Source organism: Centroberyx affinis, unplaced genomic scaffold (genome assembly GCF_046629955.1).
Source record: "Centroberyx affinis isolate AG114_WGS23_722 - 3 ecotype Tasmania unplaced genomic scaffold, CSIRO-AGI_Caff_v1 ptg000699l_1, whole genome shotgun sequence".
NCBI lineage: Eukaryota > Metazoa > Chordata > Actinopteri > Beryciformes > Berycidae > Centroberyx > Centroberyx affinis.
This window is the reverse complement of record NW_027279318.1, coordinates 12,501-33,093: the sequence shown is the minus strand read 5'-3', so window position 1 is coordinate 33,093 and position 20,593 is coordinate 12,501. Positions and strand designations below refer to the sequence as shown.

At 40.0% G+C, this 20,593-nt stretch overlaps 1 protein-coding gene across 1 annotated transcript in view; it reads right to left on the bottom strand.

Annotated features, from left to right (window-relative positions):
• Positions 1–11,132: 11,132 nt before the first annotated feature.
• The window catches only part of LOC139644086 (collagen alpha-2(IX) chain), a 20,884-nt gene continuing 11,423 nt past the window's right edge, over positions 11,133–20,593 (bottom strand). Inside the window, exons 8-16 of the mRNA XM_071519471.1 lie at positions 18,894–18,965; positions 18,152–18,187; positions 17,971–18,015; positions 17,830–17,862; positions 16,378–16,524; positions 14,662–14,838; positions 13,249–13,339; positions 12,049–12,126; positions 11,133–11,878 (exon numbers count right to left, since the gene is read on the bottom strand). Coding sequence (XP_071375572.1) covers positions 11,673–11,878; positions 12,049–12,126; positions 13,249–13,339; positions 14,662–14,838; positions 16,378–16,524; positions 17,830–17,862; positions 17,971–18,015; positions 18,152–18,187; positions 18,894–18,965 — 885 coding nt within the window. The 3' untranslated portion in view covers positions 11,133–11,672. The remainder of the gene's footprint in view (positions 11,879–12,048; positions 12,127–13,248; positions 13,340–14,661; positions 14,839–16,377; positions 16,525–17,829; positions 17,863–17,970; positions 18,016–18,151; positions 18,188–18,893; positions 18,966–20,593) is intronic.

Below are 20,593 nucleotides of genomic sequence, written 5' to 3'. Positions count from 1 at the left end.
AGCCTCTCACTGAAATCGAAACTGCACAATGAATCACACACCTCCCATCCTTCCTCAGTGGATCCACCCACAGTGGGTGGATCCACCGAGACGGGGAGGTGTGTATCATTATTCATTGATCGATGCATATCCACAACAGACCTGGACAATAGAAAATAAACAATTGACCATTATAGCTTCATGCAAGATGAAAGTACTCCTCCTTTTTTTCGCATGTGGTGAGTACCCTATGCCTTTAACACACGCCATGATAAACAGTGTATTGATTCTTATTCTGTTTTTCTACATGCTAAATAGTATAGCCTACCCTGACATAAATAGTTGGGCTTCAACTCTCTAATGCAGAGACCTGGAGGCAAAACTCCGTTCAAAAATATGGCAATTCAATGTCCCGTTGCTTACCGGCAGACCTGTTAAAACACGACTTAAGACCTTTTATTAATAAGTAGGCCTGTCTATTGGATGTGTGCCGAATTGAAGAGGGGGTCCCAATGGTTATATTAGGTCTTAAGTCGTGCTCTATCAGTATGGACGTTAGCCGATACGGATGGCAACATTAAATTATCATATTTTTGAATCTGGTTTGGTGCGTTGCCGGTGTTGCTGTAAAGGCGACAGCACGTGTTTGCGGCGTTGTAGTGAAAACACACACACACAAACAACAAAAATACCGTGTTTATTTTGTATTTTGGGTAGCCTAAAGCTAATGCTAACAATTTAATAAGATGACACATTATTACATCATCTGAAGGGAAAGTGGAAGCATTTAGCCGCGGGAATCCCCTGAAATCCCTCTGTGGGTGTTTTCCCAGTGTAATGTGTCTGCAGTAGATACTGATCAGGTTAGGAAATTCCCACAAGGGTGATTACTATTATCACTGAAATAAACATTTATTATCCTTTAAAAATAACATAGCTTTAAAAAAGTACGGTTAGTATCATGTGGTTTAAGGGATTTATTCATGGGTTAATTCGTGGAGACACTAGTAATTAAGTTTTTTTGTAATTCCTTTTGTGCAGGTTTACAGGGTTATTAATGAGTTATTAATGGAAAGTTCCTGTCTCCCCGAATTTTACATTAAATTAGAAAGTAAGGAGTCAAAAATTAAGGGGGTTTTGATGGGCTCTCCTCCATTAATAACTCCCTTAGTTTTAAATTTTGCATTTTGACGAATTCATGCAAATGTAATGTTATTTTAAGAGATTACCGGTTCGTAGAGTAATAAATGAGCAAATATAATCAATCCATCAATCTGAAAGTGACACTCTTTGTCTTTGCTTCCCTCAGCCTGTGCAGGAGTTGGCGGTGTGGTGGAGGAGAGAGAGTCTTACTCCTGCTGTGGCAGCGGACCGCCTGAAATCCCCTTCGACCAGCGCTGTGACCACGTCTGGACCATCGGTGCCAAGGTGACCGAGACAAATATCAACATCATCTGTCCTGCATGATGACAACAGTGACAAACAAGCAAATAGTAAACATGTTGTCCCCCACCAGTGATGTAGTTCCACCCTTGGGTCAGTCAGTGATTGCTGAGTGTGCAAATATGAGTGAAATTGTATAAGCATTTTGGTATGGGACAATGAAAGGACAGATTGACCATATATTTCTGTTGCCTACTCTCCTCAGAATTAGGCTTACAAGTTATATCTTGAAATGAAGTAACTGTAGGCCTAATTGTCCTGTTTGTATTCAATATAGTACAAAATATAAGAACTACAATACGCAATAAATACAGTCCGTGCATTACACAATGTACACTACAATACAATTTATAATACAATATACAATATAACATTTTGGTGGGGGACAATTATACCAGGAGCTCTACTCCAAAATGCTGTATATCCACTGTGGGGGGAAAAAAAATCATTATCTGAAGTTCATCATTCAGCATCTCTAGTAGCACTTTTTTTTTTTTTAAACAAAACAGCTCCACAGTCATCGACATGGTTATGAAAAAAAAGAGGAAGACAACAGCAAAAACAAGGAAGCAATAGTGGAAAGAAACGTCATTATGTGAAAGCCCGTGTGTGTAGAAAATAAAAATAGATCTTGAGGAGTGATATAAAAGTGACGACAGCGTTTCTGCTTTCCAAAGAGGAGGAGTCCCGACGGTGGAATCCCCTTCTCCTTTAGTCTGGAGTCTAGATTTAGGAACGAGCAGAAGGTCCTGCCCACGGATCTGAGGCTGACAGAGGGTTAAGATGTTAGAGATGCAACTGGGTACCAAACTTATACAGGCTTTAAAAATGATCAGCAAAATCTTAAAGCTGCATTGATTGATTGATTGATTTTCGTTTATTTTCGTGTCATGCACACAAAGTGCCCAACCCTCATGGGTTTATAAGACACCAAAGTTACAGTTGCAGTGGTCACACATTTCATTACATTTCATTTCATTACAAAATTACAGATTATTAAACAGCTCGGTCTTAAACAAAATATTCTGCCTTCTCTCCCAAGCTTGGCAAATAAAATCCGCTACAAAAAAGTTTCCCTTCTTGAAGCACAGCTCAAGTTTTTCATAATCATCCAGCCCAAAGAAATCAGCATAAATAGAGGACATTTTACTAAAAAGTAAATCCCTTACGTCCTCGCAGACAGGACAGTAAAACAAAAAATGAACCTCATTCTCAATTTTAACTCACACAACAAACAGAGTCTGTCCTCCTCTGGAGTGGCATTAAACCTGCCGGGCTCTAGGGCTAAAGGTAATGTTCCTGAACGTAACTGTGCACATAGGGATCTTTGTCTTTTGTTTAAATTATACTTTAAATTACTAATTATACTACTCTTTATGAGACAATAAGTTTGTAATTTTTGTTTATACCATATATCAACAGACCATTTTTTCTTCATACATGAGAAACATTTTACTCCTAATCTCCTGAATATCACAAAGTAACCTGTTCTGGAAAATGAATGACAAATTGTTCAAATAAAATAAAGATTTCAACTCATTGGCCCAGGGATGACCATGCGAAATGTCCCATTAAGGTTTTTATGTAAAAATCCAATCATCTTATCAACCTAAAACACAAAGTGGGGCTGCAGCAGAGAAGAGCGTCCCAACCCCACTAACTGAGCGCTGTTGCTTTGCCCATTTTGCCCAAATTAAATTCTATTTTGATTGAGACAGGAATAAAGAGCGGTGAAGTAGTCCAAGTACTATATATATACTTATATTACTCCAGATTATGCTAATGAGGAAAGGTTGCATGACTTAGTTATGGCAAGAGATGAATTTCTGGACATCAAAACATAGACTTAGACTCTAAGATCATCTTTCTAAGTTGACTAAAAGCGAAAAATATAGCCATTTCCTGATTTTGACCAAATTTTTACATAATTTATGCAAATTATGCTAATGAGGAAAGGTTGCATGACTGCACCGTGGTAATAGATGAATTTCTGGACATCACAAACATGGACATAGACTCTTAGATCACCTTTCTAAGTTAACTAGAAGCAAAATTATAGCCATTTCCAGTTTTTGGCGAGTAATTAGCTCATTATGCTAATTATGCAAATTGCCCAACATGCAACTTTTAGCAACCAAGCTTAATCTCATCTGCTAAGCCTATAGATGACATTTTAATCATAAAAGTTCATAGGAAACAACATTTTCCTTTCATATAGGCCATATAGGGGTTTCCAGTAGACTAAAGTAAGAGGAAATTAAATCATGAATGACTTTCTCCGGAGTTCTCAACAATAAAAATGTCTTAATTTTACAGATGGTTCTTACCTAAACAAAGCAGGAGGCCTTTCCAACGTGTCGTGTTTGTTTTTTTCAATGGTGGATATCTCATTTTTGAGTAAAACTCTTTACATGTAAATTGAAAAGCTCATTTAGGACTCAGAAAGTGATTTTTTTTTTTATTGTTGTGGTATTTCCTTGTTGCAGCCCTTTGCCACCTTCGACCTTAAACCTGAAGGGTGCCAGACTCCTTGCAAGGCCTTGGTGCCAGGAAGCATCACTCTGGACCGATGTGATGAAGTAAACGTCACCATCGTGTGTCATGTAAGTTACCCAAATCTCAATATTCAACTTAACTTTGACTGTAGTTGCAATGTGTACTATCACAGTGTTTCAGTACTTCCGCCTGTCCTGCCAGCTTCTGTTCCAGCTCTGCTCTTGCACACCTGATCCAGTTAAGACCTGCACACTTTGATGTTTGAAGTCGATAGTTCTGAGTTGGAATTACCGACTTCCGATTAGATCATAAGACCTGGGTGGCTATCCTCTGCAGAGTTCACCGCTCCTCCATATGTGCCAGACATGGGGTGCTGCAGTGTAAGGTGGCTCATAGGCTGGCAAAGATTTTTCCTGACATTGATCCTACATGTGATAGATGTCGGCAGGCCCCTGCTGATCTGTGTCACATGTTTTGGTTGTGTCCCCCTCTCTCTCTCTTCACTAGTCTGTTTTTGACACTCTGTCCGAAGTCACCTCTGTCCTCATTGAACCCCCCCCCCCCTATTGTTTATGTGTTTGGAGTCTTGCCAGCCGCATTTTTAACTCTACTGGCAAGGTGGTTAAGTCTTATGAATTGGAAGGTCCCTACGTTCCCACTCATTCTCGTTGGGTTGGGGATGTGCTGCATTTTATGCAGCTGGAGAAAATCAAGCATACCCTACGAGGCTCCCGACCCAAATTCAATCAAATTTGGCAGCCCTTTTCAGCATATATAGATAGCATTCAAATTATCCCGCCACCTCCCGACTGAAAAACCTCTATCCCTCCCCTCTTTAGTATTGACCTTGACCTACCTACCTATCTGACCTTTGACACTACAACCTCTCTTTAACCATAACTTACTTAATACCCCTTTTTTTTTTTTTTTCTCCCCTTGTATGTGTTTACTTATTTATTTGTTATTTTTTAGTTTGTTCGTCGGTATGTTGTTGTTTCTTAATCTCTCTTTTTGTTGTAACTGTGAAGCTCCATGTGTTGTATTGAGATGTACCTGTGTTTTGTTTGTGATATGCTGTTTGAATTGTAAATCTGAAAAAAACAAAACATAAATAAATCATAAAAAAAAAAAAAAGGAATTACCGACTTGGGGTGGAATGAATCTTGCCTGAATCTCTGACTGGGAATTCCAACTTGAGCGACCGTTCTGTTGTACTTTTTCGTGTTGGAAGTCGTTTTTCTCCGAGATCTGAGTACAGTGGAATGCAGCATTAGCCCTGTTCAGGTAGATGTGTTTCTACTGCTCAACCAATCAGCATTAAAGGAATAGTTCACCCAAAAATGAAAATCCTGTCCTCATCTCCTCCCCCCTCATGCCAGCTGAAACACAGGTGAAGTTTGTCCATATAACACACAGGGAGGCTGCAGCACAACTCCATAGCAGCCTTCTCCAAAACAACTGAAGTCAGTGGGGACCAGTTCTTCAGAGTTCCAAAAAGACCTACAGTATATTTACACCATCATTTAGTGCAAATCTTAACTACAGCTGATTGATTTGCAACAAATAATGGTGTATAGGTCTTTCTATTCACAGTGTGATTGTTTGTCTGTTTTTGTTTTGGAGCTCTAAAGAACAGGTCCCCATTGACTTCAGTTGTTTTGGAGAAGGCTGCTACCAAGTTGTGCTGCAGCCTCCCTGTGTGTTATATGGACTAACACATTTCACCTGTGTTTCATTTGGCATGAGGGGGAGTAGATGATGACAGAATTTTCATTTTTGGGTGAACTATTCCTTTAAGCCATTAATTGGATCAGGTGTGCAAGAGTAGAGCTGGAGCAAAAACGTGCAGGACAAGGGGGAACTTGAGGACTGGGTTGGGAACCACTGGTCTGTCATATGTAAGGGATAAAGTACAGCGAGAAGCCTCAGTGTCTTGTTTCACCCTGATGGGGTGAGTATCTGCAGATAGTCTTTGATCCAGGTCTGATTTTCTTTCATTTCATGTTTTCTTCTGTAGGAGCTGGATGCAGCAGAGGAGAAGAGGATCTTCTTCTATGGTGTAGGTTGCACTGATGCCAACCACATCAAGGCTGCTGCACCAAACGAGACTGAAACTGCACATCAGTGTGTGCGTTATGGTACGGACCATCAGGTTGATTTCTGGCAATGAATCCTCATTACATTTACCCAAAATCCCCCTCAGATCCTCCTACACTGTTAGATCTCATCCGTCTGTGAGGTTCAGTCCATTCCAGTTAGTTATTTAGTGATGAAGTGTTGTAATTCGCTTTTTTGGTGAACCCACTTTCCCTCAACTGCCTCGTCTACTTCTACTGCAGTTAGTGATTTCCTACATTTCCCAGAATGCCTTTCGCCAACCTTCAGAAAACGTGCCTGAAATTGGAGGGAGCGAGAGCGATAGTCATAGTAAGAGCAAGAGCAAGAGAGCAAGCGCCCCTTCAACACACCCCGACCTGGCTGGAGAAATTGGTCTCTCTCCTCTTCTCCGATGGATCTCTCCCTGTATGATTGTTGAACTCTTGGTGCAAAATGGCGGCTCTAGAAAGAAGCCCTCGCTCTTTGATTCTGAGGGACTGACACCAAAACCTGACGTTTACAATGGTAAACATCAGGTTTGTTTTACACTGCTGAAATATTTTAGTTTTAGAAGGGATTTTTTCCTTTAAAGGTAGAGAGTGTGTCTTATTTTTTTTTTGGAGTGTGTGATTTTCTCTGTTTTTTTTCCTTCTCTTTGTTGTAGTGCCGCTGATACCCTTTGGCTGTCTGCTGCTGCTGCTGCTGGTTCTGGTGATCGTTGGGATTGTCCGTTGCGTGGGAAGGGCCAAACACACTGCAGTTCCCAAGATTCCCCCGGTTTGACCTTGGAGCGTTTACCTTTGTGAATGAATCTCAGTCTGATTAGTGCCGTTAAAATATGTTGGGCTGCTCTGCATTTCATATAGTAGAACATAGTGAAGCTGCTGCTTATGGTACGGGTATCTCTCTCATATGCACTGGCAGTTTATAGGCATTTTCACACTGGCCTTTGCACTGTATTCCTGGATAACTGTTATATATAGATGTATATACCTGTGTGTGTGTGTGTGTGTGTGTGTGTGTGTGTATAAAAATAGATTTACAAACTGAGGAACAATGAAAAACAAACAAACTTAGGAAAATAGGGAATATGGTTCTCTGCCTCGCCATGCAGTGTCGTGCAGACAGTGTTACTAGTGAAATTTGTTATTATTTATTATATATTATTAAGTAATTAATATATTTATCCTATTTATTACAAAATGTTACCATGAAACACAGGAATGAATTATAAAATCTTAACATTTAATATCCCTGCTGGTCTACTGGCTGGTCTTCTAATTTATGAAGGAAAAATATCAAATTCGAATCTCCGGCCAGAGAAGCCTGAAATGACGCACCTCAGTTTTCACCTCTGGTGCATTTACTGTTACACAAAATAGTATTATAATTATTACCATACAGAGATTAAATGATTGTACCGCACACGAAAGGCACATTCCAGTCCTTCCATATCTGTGACATTTCTTTAGAGGAAAAACAAGTAGAGCAGAAAACACATTTCATCTCCATTTCGTTCATCTCCAAATACTTTCATCTTTGTTGGTATAATTACACGCACGACATCTACAACCTAGGGCATTGTATCATGTGAATGTTATGTTTACTGAAGTTTTTCCCCTCAGTTCACACAGTAGTTAAGTGTGTACACTCATCTCATGTTTCTTAAGGCTGGATTTACTTAGAGGTGCGCTAACTACTTCTATGCACATATTATTTTGCAGCTAAAATATTTTTAATCTCCTCCGCTGACATTTGAAATAGAGTAATTGTCTCTCTCTTATTTGTTGTGCCTTTGCATGTTGTGCCTTTGAACAAGAAACCCAGCAGCCAAAGCTTTCTCAGGGTGACAAGTCAGTCCGTGCTTCCTCTGGGCATTAAATACCGCACACAGTTAAAGGGAAATTGTTTTAGTTTAGTACTGTAAATCGTTGGGAGTGATCCATTTCAATAATCTCGTCCGTTTATGCGCCCTAGCATTGCCACTCCTCAAAATACATAATAGTATCAAACTAAACGGCTCCTGCCAAATGTCGCCCCAGTTTCCACATGCAATATGCTCGAGCGCTCAGGTCAGCAGGTCAGAGCCGACACTCACACAACAGCGTTAACGCCTCCAAAGACTTAGTGGCTTAAACATGACCCTCAGGGCTGAAAATACAAAGCTTCTTGCTGATTAAAGATTATGGAATTCTACATTCATTTTAATACTATGCACAATGTACCATGTTTTATTAGAGGTGCAAAATGCCACTTGAGACTTTGCAGTTGCGTCATTAATATCCTCACAAACACATCTGGCGCCATGGAGGTCCACTGGAGAATTCACTGTCAGCTTGTTGTGGTGTGGCTGTAGATCCATTCAGTAACGTTCTCAGTAAAAGTGAATAGTGTGATAAGGTGGATTTGTTTCCAAATGTAGGTTACTGTGACACAGTAAACTGTCTTGTCTTTAGCCCTAGTCTCTACTCCAAAACATGAAGAGTTGTAGTTTGAGAAGGAGTCAGCTCAGTTAACCTGAACAAACTGTTAGCTAACATGCTAATGCTAGCTGCTACTAGATACGTTAGCTAGTGTGCTAATCAGATGTGTTAACAACAAGACAGTGATGGTTAGCTGACCAGATACTATGGTTAGCTAGCTAACAAGCTGACATTATCCAAACACTAAATCAATCAGATGGATCAGTGATGAAATGATCAGTTCAGTCAAAAACAGACAGAAATTCACAGTCTGTTCAGTTCTGTTGAGACGGACAGAAACAGTCAGCTGTGGACCTCCAATATGGCCGCCAGAGTGTTTGGGCCCCGTTTCACAGATTCAGTCCTGTCTTTCCTTCTTTAGGACAAACTTAACGAAAGGAGTTTATAATCATGAAAATGTTTGTCACACAGACACAGAGAGCGTAGTAAGCCAAGTATCGTACATGTAGGACTGCCAAGAGTGTTGTTGGGGAGTGTAGACAGAGTTTACTGCCAGTAAAAGCACAAGTTAGTGAGGCAATCATCTCACGTTTAGCAGATCTGATCCTGTTTGGGGTTTTGCACTTTATTGTCTCTATTAATGGTTAAAAATCACAAAATTACCATAATTCACCATGGTGAGAGTTTTTATACTAAAACAGAGTACAAGTCAGAAATAGATTTTTGAAAGCCAGAAAACTAGCAGCTAGCCAAGTAATCGATGTGTTATTGGTATTGATCAACAATCAGAAAAGTCTTACTTATTGCCCCTTTAAGTGACACATTGGGAAACTTGATCATACACTGCCATTTATGTAGCTATAGCAGGAGAAAGACTGGGAGACGGGGCCCGGAGGGTTTCAGCACCAAGTGCACTGTACTGTACTGTATTTTATTCAGATAACTGACATTACCTGTTTGTGTCCTGGTTTGTACTTATGACCAAATCCTCCCTCAAAACTTTGGTGCCTTGAAGAATGTGATTTTATTTTCAACATATCAAGAGGGATTATGAACACTGTAACCAGAACACTGTATTGAATAGCATTTTTTTTTAATTTTTTACGTTTTTTATATATTTTTGGTACTGTTAAGGAAGTGTTATTTATCCAGTGAATACCAAAACTAAGCTGTAATCTCCATGATCTTTCGCTGCTGCCATTCTAAAGCAATAAAAAAAGTTCTCTAACCCTAATCCTTTTTCTGCAGTCCGTCTCACAATTCATTAAAATGATTGAAATTCCTACATGTTGTGTGATCATGAATTTGATAGTAAAATGTGTAGCGGTAGCAGTGAAACCCCTATATTTTATCTCGAAGATGAACTAGAAATTATTTTAATGCATTCAAGAAAATTTGTGTTCAAATGTTATCATTATACACTGTAAAATAATTCTCTCCAGCCATGTGGCATTGAGAGCTGTGTGTCTGCAGGTTTTCTAAACACTACAGCAGCTGGTCTCACTGATCAACACACCTTCAGCCAGAGAGGATGAGATGATGATGAGAAATCACATCTATCTTACCATATTTAAGTTTTGGAATGTAATATTCAATACTTAATGTGGATTTTAACACACAGGGTCTCTGTGGAGGCACGGAGTATAACTGGATGCTGTGCGCTTTACTGTATATAAGCCAGTGCCTATGGTGAAGCCCGGTAACCATGGCAAAGCTCACACAACTGGAGGACCAATGGCAAGTCTTCCTTTTTAACATTTTTGGTGTGTCATATGGAAACAGTCAACTGTTTGCACACGGTGCTCAATCAACGGCTGTGTCTGATTTATTTCATGAATCAGACGTGGCAAATGTCTTAATATCATTTTCACGGTAGATTCTGCACTCTTTTCCACGATAGCTTGATGAATAACGGCCCCGCTCTGCTACAGCCATCAGCTGTCAGCCAATTGAAGGAATGATTCCTTTACCAGCACTGAAAGATGCTCCACTGCTCGCGTTGCGTCAAATGGCTGCATCCAGGTTCAATGCGTCCAGGCTGAGGTTCAATTCTCGATGGCTGACGCACGCGTTCTCCCTCAATAAAATAAAGCTGAATTGATTGTTTTCTGGTGTATCCATTCAAAAGTCAACGCGCTCTGTGGAGCAGGGAGAACGTCACGCTGACGCAGCGCTGATGGCAACACGACGCGATGCTGGTAGTGGAGCTCTAACCTAAGGCCCATCAACCTGTGCTAACTACGCTGTATCTTAGTTGAAACTTGTTCCCTGGAGATGAATTGTGTATCATTATACCTGTGACGTGTTTGTCTGACAGCAGGATATCTCAAAAACGCATGAACGGATTAAGTTTGGCAGACAGATAGGTCTTCGGCCACGGAACAGTTGATGAGATTTTGGTGCATGGTGAACTAGACAATTAGCATTTTTTAGCCATAACTATGAAACTAACGGCTATAGAGACTTGATTCCAAATCCTAAGTGTCTGCGTGTGTTTGCAGAGTCAAGAAATCATTCAACTTAAAATGTAAGTGATAGGAATGATGACGATGTTGGAGGATGTTGTTTTAGAAATTAACATTGTGAATGAAAAGCACAACTTTAAAATGTGATGACTGACAAACTGAGGACTCAAATTAAAAAATGTCAGAGACCATTTATCTGAAACATATTTCAGAACACAGTACATGTATTTGAGATACTTTACAAAATATTTACATTGCATTTTTTATTTTCATTTATTTTTTTTTGTAGTGACTTTGGAACCAGAAACAAAACAAAAGCCTGACAGACTGGGGGATCATTTAGTCTCTTTCTCAAATTTTATACATTAGACTCAATTGTGTCTGGAAAAAAAGTGATATAGAGTTTTGGCCTTGCAGAAGTATAAAAACTGTGAGATGTTAAAAGTTCACTTGAAGCCTTGACTGGCTCAGATGGAAAGTCCTCTTTGCTGGCTTCATCTCTGTACAGAGTCCACCGTTTCTCACCAAACCTGTCCGACAGCAGAGCGCCCCATGGAACTGTACTGGGCCCACCTCCATTTCAACACTAGTCAATGTAAGAATTGAATCAGACCATTGCCATAAACATGATAAGCATGTTACCGTTCAAACCCAATTCCCAAGTCAACCAGAATATCAATGAAATGAACCAAGTTGCCATGACACGAATCTCCAAACCCCCTAAGCTCCGAGCAGCCGTTGTGGCCCATCCTAAGCTCCGTGGCTGGGTTTAGATCTTGGTGCTGTGGGGTCTCTTCACCAGGCCTTGCTCTTTGCGCATCACTGGCGCATGAATGCTGCAGTCTCGCGCCTCGCAAAATCCCGGCACTCCTGCGATCCCGGCCATGCCGATTGGACCCACCGGACCGGGGAAGCCACGGGGGCCGCGGGGACCCTCCATGCCGGGCTTGGGTTCTCCTGGGTGACCCGGCAAACCTGGAGAGAGGAAATCAGAACATGATAACATTAAGAATCCAACCACTGGGGGAAAAAATGTCCCTCTCAAGTAGAAGTAAAAGAGGATCAACAGACAAATTTGGTTTCCAACAACTTCTAGCATCTTGGGGAGTTTGGAGTTATCAGTGTCAGTGAGAACAGCTTCATACCTCTGAGGCCTTGGTGTCCATCGTGTCCTGGCAGGCCTTTACCAGGATCCCCCCTGACTCCTTTGGGTCCCTTCGAACCTGTCAAGGAAAACACCAAGAACTTGTGGGAAACGCTGGGACTTTACTAGAGCGCCACTCAAACGACAAAATTATAAGCTTCTAACTGATGTTTCTGTGGCTTATTTCTTGCCACTTTCTATAATTCTATAGCATCTTGAACAAAGTTACAAAGTGCTGTGAACAGGACAAACATTAAGAAAGAATCAGGTACAGTAAAGGGAAGACTTGCACTGCTGGCCCCTCGAAGGAACCTCAGCACAACAGAAATATCACAAGACTTGAGTTCTTGAGTTCACTACCTGTCAGCTGTTGAAGTGTCCGAGGTGGGACCATTTTTCATCAAAAGTCTGAACTTTTTTTTTTTTTTTTTTAGCGTTGAGCAAGTGTTGTTGTTTTTTTATTTAACAAAAACATAACATAAATCACCAGAAGAGAAACAAACAATAAACACAAATAAAAATTAACACACTAAGTCACACTAAAACAAACCAAAATAATAAACACAAACACGTACCATATATCATCACAACATATATCAGTAGGCCTAACATCCTAAGTAACATATAAGTAACATAACATTAGAGAAAGAAAAAAAAAAAAAAAAAAAAGAATTTCAAATTCTACACTTAATGTTTTTTTTTAGGTAAATACAAACTTCTTACCAGCCTTCCGCTTCAATAAACCTTTCCCACCTTTCTAAATGTTTTTTAATGTCAATAGCGTCAATTGCAATATATCCTTCCAGAATAAAATGACGTTTAATGAACATTCTAAATTGATTGATATTCAAGGAATCCACATCAGCAGCTTTAAAAATAAACATTTTCCCTAACAAAATAATCAGATTAATAGTATAACTGTTTGTCTCTGTAACATCACCCAATATCACAGAGAAAAAATCTGGTTGAAAGCACAGCTTCATTGCATTACACATCTTTTGAACCTCCCTCCAAAAGGCAGACACAACATGACAATACCAGAAAAGATCCGTACCGCTGACTCAGATTCCGTAAAACAAAAACGACAATCTCATCTGACTCAGCAATACCCCAAATCGTTAACATTTTCCAAGTAGACAAAAAATTATAAATTATTTTTAACTGAAAGGATCTTATAAATGTGTCAAAAGTCTGAACTTACCTCTGTCGCCCTGCGCTCCCTTCTGACCATCCACTCCTCTGTCTCCCTGAACACCCCTCGCTCCCTTGGCGCCGGCCTTCCCGGCTTTGCCCTGATGGATCGAGGCGAAGTGGAAAGAAAAATGAGGCAAAGACCCCCAACGCTTGAGCTCCATCCACCTCTAAGCTTCTGTGTACAGAGGTCTTCATTTTTTGTCTGTAACCATTTCTTATCCAGGCAGCGGCTGCTCTTTTTGACCCCGTCCTCCTTCACATCCATACAGTTACACACCGGAGCAGCTGAAGCCTTGCTCAAAGGCACCTCGACTGTTTTTGTCACGATACCAACATTTTGTCTTCAACACCAACACTAAGTTCAATATCTAAAATTTCGATACCGCGGCAAACAAGAAAACCCATCAAGCAACGAGTTACCACACTCGACTTGGGCAGTGTGGTACCAACTTTTCCACAGGGGTTTTCATGTCAGCTGGGTGTTCGTCTTTGTCGGATCTTAAAGTGAACCAGTTCCATGTTTGGCTCCTGGCAGCAGTTTGTCCACCAGTTTAGATGGACTGGGATCCAGTTCAAGACCTGGCTTACTGTTTGCCGCTGTTTGACTCCGACTGCTAAGAGCCAGATCCTACAATCCTCCTGCTTCTTCCTTCTCTAACTACTCCAACCCGCACGTTTACACCCCATGGAGGTGACGCTGAAGCGGAATTTCAACTTGCAGAACACATTTGGTGGAAGTATACAGTATAACATTTATAAAATTCAGTATTGAATTCAGTCTTTCACAATGGAATTGAAGTAATATCCAAAAAAGCTAAGGCACTCTTTCTCATGCCTTCATCAGGGAGTGTTGTGGCTGAAACACGTCAGAGTTCTTTTTAATGTTCAGCAGAACCATGGCATACTAATAAAGACATTTTTAGCCCCACGACAGCAGGGGCTCTAAGGATCGCGTTGTCAGTCGGTCGGTCCACTTTAGGTCACATGGGTGAAAGTGTGCCGCAGGGAGTTAATTTGCAGACTCTCAATAAGGAGACCCAAGTTCGATTCCCGGCAGAGACGCTTCCACAGAATTCAGCGTCGCGGGGATCTTGTCTTGTTAAGGGAGAGAGAGCCTTGGTCCTCTTGCTTTTTGGATTCTACTCATTCTTTTATAATTAATTTTTAACCATGTGTATCCCAGCAGCGCTCCCCATTCTTCTTTTTTTCTACGGAATTGAAGTGGTATTGAAATTTCAGTGATCGTGACAACACTACAAATGAGAACAATATTCACTATCCCCCGCACACATTTTCCCAGGTTGTCCGGAGAGTCGAAGGTAGCGACCTGCTGGTCACAGACCCGTCTCTCTAGCCTTTAGGCCGCTGCCGCATCACTTCAGAAACCTGTGAGTTTGGTTGATGCGGCTGTGTGACTCACCGGTTTGCCTGCCGGTCCGGACAGCCCTCTGGTCCCCGGGGGCCCGATCAGGGTCCTGTTGTTGATGGGGCAGCCCTGCGAACACTTGGCCCGGATGGAGGAAGCGTACTGGGAGATCTGGGCGGTCACCACTCCTCTGCAGAGCTGCAGCACCTGCTCATCTGTCAGACCAGGACCCTGAGCAGGACCGACCAGTCAGCAAATCAGTCAGTTCATCTTCCTGCCTACACTGCAAAAACCACCTTGACAAGTCATTTAATCTTGTATCAAGTCGTAAAATCGGGTTTTGATTAAAACACATGGCAAAATCTACCAGAGTAGATGTTCTGATGATTCAAATGCAGTTTGATGAAACAATGTCTTCAAAAGTGAAAATGTCTTGAAATAAAGCAGATTAGTCCTTGTTTTGAGATAATGTCACTGATAAGGAACAATCTTGAATGTCAATCAATCACTTCATCTGCAGTACAAACTCTATTTTAATTACAAAATGGTTACAAAGTGCTCTACTGGCAATAAAACAAGAGTAAATAAGATTGTCATAACACACCTGAAGGTTGTTCGAATATTTGTAAGTATGAGACAGTGTGCAGGGGTTTATTTGCAAATTTCTACTCGCTGTAGTCGATGCCTTTTTGTGCTTTCAATCACACATTTCTACTGAGCACAGGGTTCCCACCATAGAGATATAACACAGATATAACAGATATAGTGTTATATCTCTATGGTTCCCACACTCACTTGGACATCAAATTCAATGACTCTTCACTGATTCTTAAGGTTCTTAAGGTCTTGTTTGTTGAAATTCAAGGAGGCAGTATTGGCATGTGTTGTGGTAAGACATGACATTGGTCAAAGGTAGGTTAATACTTAGGGAACACATGTTAACTATTAACTATGGGTTTTCCTTCAATAGTTTGATAATTTCCCACTTCATTAGCTCCATACTGAGTGAAACTTACTAAAAGCCCAGTTCATGTGCAACAACTTCCTTACTGCCTGCTATAAACTCTAATCAGGAGGCTGTTGAGGGGAAACCCAGTTTATGGGCTTTACTTGTAGAACAGTAGAATAGTGCTGAATAAAGTGCTAATAAATGGTTTGTAATGACTAATAATGTACCGATACACTACTAATATGCATGCTAATACACAATTTATTAATAGCTAATATGTGTTCCCTAATCTAAAGTATTATCAAAATTAGATACAGAAGGCTTATTTTTCATTCATGATCTTGTCAAGTGAAGAAATCCTGCTGAAGTCCTTTATTTTAAACCTGATGCTGTTTCAACACAAATCTGCATCACAGGTTTTCCTCAGGATGTGAAGTGTTGATGGGAGCGAGGTGAGGCCTACGGATGAATTTTGGTCAAACATTTTACCCACAAAAAAATCAACTGCTTCCATGGCCATCCATTCATTTTCCAAAACCTTTAAGGCCTTGATTCTTCTCAAATCCACTAACCTTCAGGGATTTTCGAGGCCTGTGGGAATCCTGTTAACATGTTCTAGTATTGAAATAGAATTTTTCAGTTGGGCATGTTTACTATGTTTTGCTATATTCTCCTCTATTATTTATATTATCTTTCTATTTTATCTTTGCTGTATCCTATTACAGGACAGGAAAATATGATCCTGTTAAATTTCAACGTACCATTTGTCATTTTATCCTTGTTTCTCTATTGTGTTCAATGGTCACTGTTTTACTACTCACAGGGCCACCTTGAGCTCCCTTGGGTCCCGCTCGACCTTTGACCCCCAGGTCACCGATGGGACCGGTCTTCCCCCTGGGTCCCGGGATGCCGGGCGGTCCCACGGGGCCGGGGAGGCCGTCACGACCGACCGCACCTTTCACTCCACGCTGGAGAGCGAGAGAGAGAGAGAGAGAGAGAGAGAGAGAGAGAGGATCGATATGAGGAGGGAGAGAAGAGAGGGATGAGAGGAAGGAGGAGAGGAGGGAGAGAGAGAAGTGAAAGAGATGGAAAGATAGAGAGAATATGAAAGCGTGAGGTGGAAGAGATGGAATCACTTTCATCCAGTGTCCAAAAAAGTATTTAAAAATAGAAACAAAATCCAAAATCTGAACTTAAAATGTTCCTGCTGAGTGACGTATTATAAAGGGATCGCTCTTGTTTTTCTTAATTAAAATAAAATAATAATTAATAATCTTTCATAATATGTTTGCATGTGGAATGTCTTGTAATTGTAAATTATTTGTTTTTAATTTGTTTTACGCTCTGCAATTCTGTTTTATTTTTTGTTTTTTGGAATATTTATGTTTGTATACAGCCCTCTCTTGAAAATAAGATCTCGATCTCAATGGGACTTACCTGTTTAAATAAAGGCTTCAATCAATCAATCAATCAATCAATCAATCAATCAATCAATCAAAATGAAATCCAGTGGATTTTGTTTCTATTTTCTTTGGACATCTTACCACCTGTATGACTGAAGTGAATCTACACAGACTTACAACCAGAGTCCAAAATCAACTTTTTGTCTCAGCTGCCAAACTGCTAAACTAACAAAAAGTAATTTAAGTAATTACTATATTTTTTTTTTATAGAAATATGTGATCCTATCTGTTTTCTATTTCTCTTCTCATGTCAATCAGAGTTTTAAACTTGCTCACTCACTATACAACAGATCATGTCTGCAATTCTTCATGACAACAGGCAAAGACCAAAAATTATTTTAGGTTCGACTTTATTTCGAATCTTGATCCTTCTTTTACAAAAATGCTATATATTTATTCTGGGAAGTAGTCATGAACCTGAAGTTTATCATTAAATAGAATTCTATTTTTTGTATTACTTTATTACTTTTTATTACTTTTATTACTTATTACTAGCTGCAAAACGCATTTCCTTGTCGGGACAATAAAAGTAAAAAAAACAATAAACGACAGAGGATCCGGTCTGTAGAAGTGTTTATCATTTCCTCAACCAAGCACTTAAGATGCCTACTGTCCTTCTAAAAATTAAAATCCTTTGTTTTATCTTTGTAATGTGAATCATTTTGTATGAGCAGGTGTCGCTTTTTTTTCAAATCAGATTCAAATCAGATGCGTGTGTGTGTGGGCGTGTGTGTGGGTGTGTGTGTGTGGGCGTGTGTGTGTGTGTATTTCGATGACGTCACGATAGGAAATAAAAAATAGAGTGATCACCTGTCCTTTGTCTCCGCGCTCGCCCACACCGCCCTGCAAGAGGAACCAGGAACAGACTGGTGAGAAACACCCACAGGTGTGGAAACAGGAAGTGAGGTAACAAACAGAAGAGCGTCTCTACCCAGAAACCAGCCGGTTTACCTTTTCTCCTTTCACACCTTTGATGCCCGTTTTCCCCACTGCACCCTGGAGGAAGAAAAACCCGACATGTGATGAGAGGAAGCTGAGCGTCAGGAGACAGAAACCAGACCAGCAGCTGATCCACATGGTGAACAACATCCAGTTTCATAGTTGTGTTGAGGAAATGTCCGTCAGACCTTACCTTGTCACCATCTGATCCCGTCTCTCCTTTGGCCCCCTACAAAACAAAACAAATGAAATTCTTTTAGAGTTGCTTTTAAATTAATTAATAAAATTTACAAAAAAAACATTATTGAACAGTTAAATGAATAAATAAAATGCCCAAAGAAAATCAAATGTCATGTCAGGTTTTCCTGCAGCTGTGGTCAGGAGAACCTGCATCATATCACAGGAGATGATATCTGATATTTAATTAAAAGACCAATATCGGCCTGATACTACCAGTCAAACGTTTGGACACACCACATTTTTCTATATTTTTACTATTTTCCCAAATTTTAGAATAATAGTAAAGACATCAAAACTATGAAATAACACGAATGGAATTATGCAGCGACCAAAAAAAGTGTCAAACAAATCCATAATCCATAATCCATAATTCTTTAAAGTAGCCGCCCTTTGCCTTGATGGAAAGGCAAAGGCTTTGGAAAGAAATTCATACATAGGATCAACTTCACTATTTATATTTGTCTAAGAAACTCATTTCAAGCATTTAAGCAGAAGCCTTTAGATCAAAATGGCTTTAAGAGAATGAAGAACACAGAACATTCAGTCAGGTGGGTCCAGACTGTGGACTGGTGGTGTATATTAACTGATCTATGGGTCTAACCCTCGCTCTAACAGTGTTAATGTGTTGTAATGTGACAGAGTGGTGTGTGTGTGTGTGTGTGTGTGTGTGTGTGTGTGTGTGTGTGTGTACACACAGGCTGGCCCTGCAGGCCCTTCGGTCCCAGTTTCCCCGGCACTCCGGCGTCTCCTCGCTCTCCTTGCGCTCCCTGTTATGGATCCATTGACAAATAGATACACAGATAATGAATCCATGCACATATTTGTACATAATTCTTATTTATCTTATTTCTATATTATTATTATTATTGTTATACTGTATATTGTAGTATAATGCACATATTTTACATATTTCTTATTTTCTTATTTCTATTTTTCTTATAATTTCTCTATGCTTATATACATTTCTCTTCTAGAATGTGAGCAACTGCAACGTAACCCAATTTCCCCTCGGGGATCAATAAAGTATTTTTGATTCTGATTCTGATTCTGTAATCAATCCATCTTAAAGACACTAAGGCATCATCAGAAGCAGAGTGAGAGACAGCAGAGTAAAAATAGAAACAGAGCCGACCTAAAACTATGAGGAAGCAGTGAGAGACGCGTCGCCGCTGTCGGGTGGAAACCTCAAATCTCCAAAATGTCAACTTTTCAGGAACTGTGACTGAAAAACTGTTCTGATGTCAGTTTGAAGGCAGGTTTGAGTTCATCTAACTGGTTTTAAAAGGTTTTCATCAGTCCAGAGGGTCGGAGACTTTCCTCATGTGATCCTTAAAATGAAGTTAAAACATGAAAATTGAACACCAAAATTGGAGTTATGAGGTTTTCACTCAACAGCTACGACTGACATATTAATTTAATAAGCAGGGGTGAAAAAAATTATGGTAAAAAACAACAAACTAAACCATAAATATGAGTCTATTTGTGCTACATATCATTAAAGCAGCATCATAACGATATCTGAGGCTTATTTTCACAATACAGATTACACTTTTTACAATTTTTATATCCTTCTTTTGATGGAGAAATCACATTAAGATGTCACATACTGTACATAGTCTAGCCCCAGACAGGTAAATACCAAAAACCAGCAGACTGAATGGAGGATTTGATACAGCTGTTAGGTTTTTGGGGTGTTTTTTTCTTGGTGGTTTATATATATGTTGTTTTAGTTTCATAAAAACTCCGCTTCAAAAACACCTGGCTGTCTGTGAAAAAACATTCATTCTTCAGATACGTGGTTTTCATCTGACAACAGCAATAGGCTTCATTTCAGATGTCCCATGATGCATCACATGTGACCTCTGATTGCACAGGGATAGATGGATTTGGATCAAAACATGTAGTAGATAGAGCTTCTTCTTCTTCTTCTGTTGTTGTTGTTATGTGAGTTGAGTTACATCACTGTGTTTTTTTTCCCTTCTTCCTCATTCTAATGTCACTTCCACCCACATGAAACCCAGTGTGTGAAAACTCCCATCGACCTCATGAACCAACCCACAGCTGAGGGAAATTTCTAGACATTTATGTAAATGGTCACATGGTGTTGTTGTCATAGTTTGAGGTTCTCAAATTTACAGTCTTTACATTTTAGATGGCCTAAAATGTAAGAGGACACCTGCACCTTTTTAAACTGGGGGGGGGGGGGGGGGGCACTAACCTGGAGGGGATCCAAGGACCATAAGCGTAGGTTGAGAGTTAAAAATGAACTATAATGCAATACAGTTAGAAAAATGAAACATAATAACACATTATCTCCTTTGTTTCTTCAGGGCAGCTAACACTAATTAGATAGCTTGCAAGTTGTTGTCAAACTTTGTGCTACATAGCAGTGGGA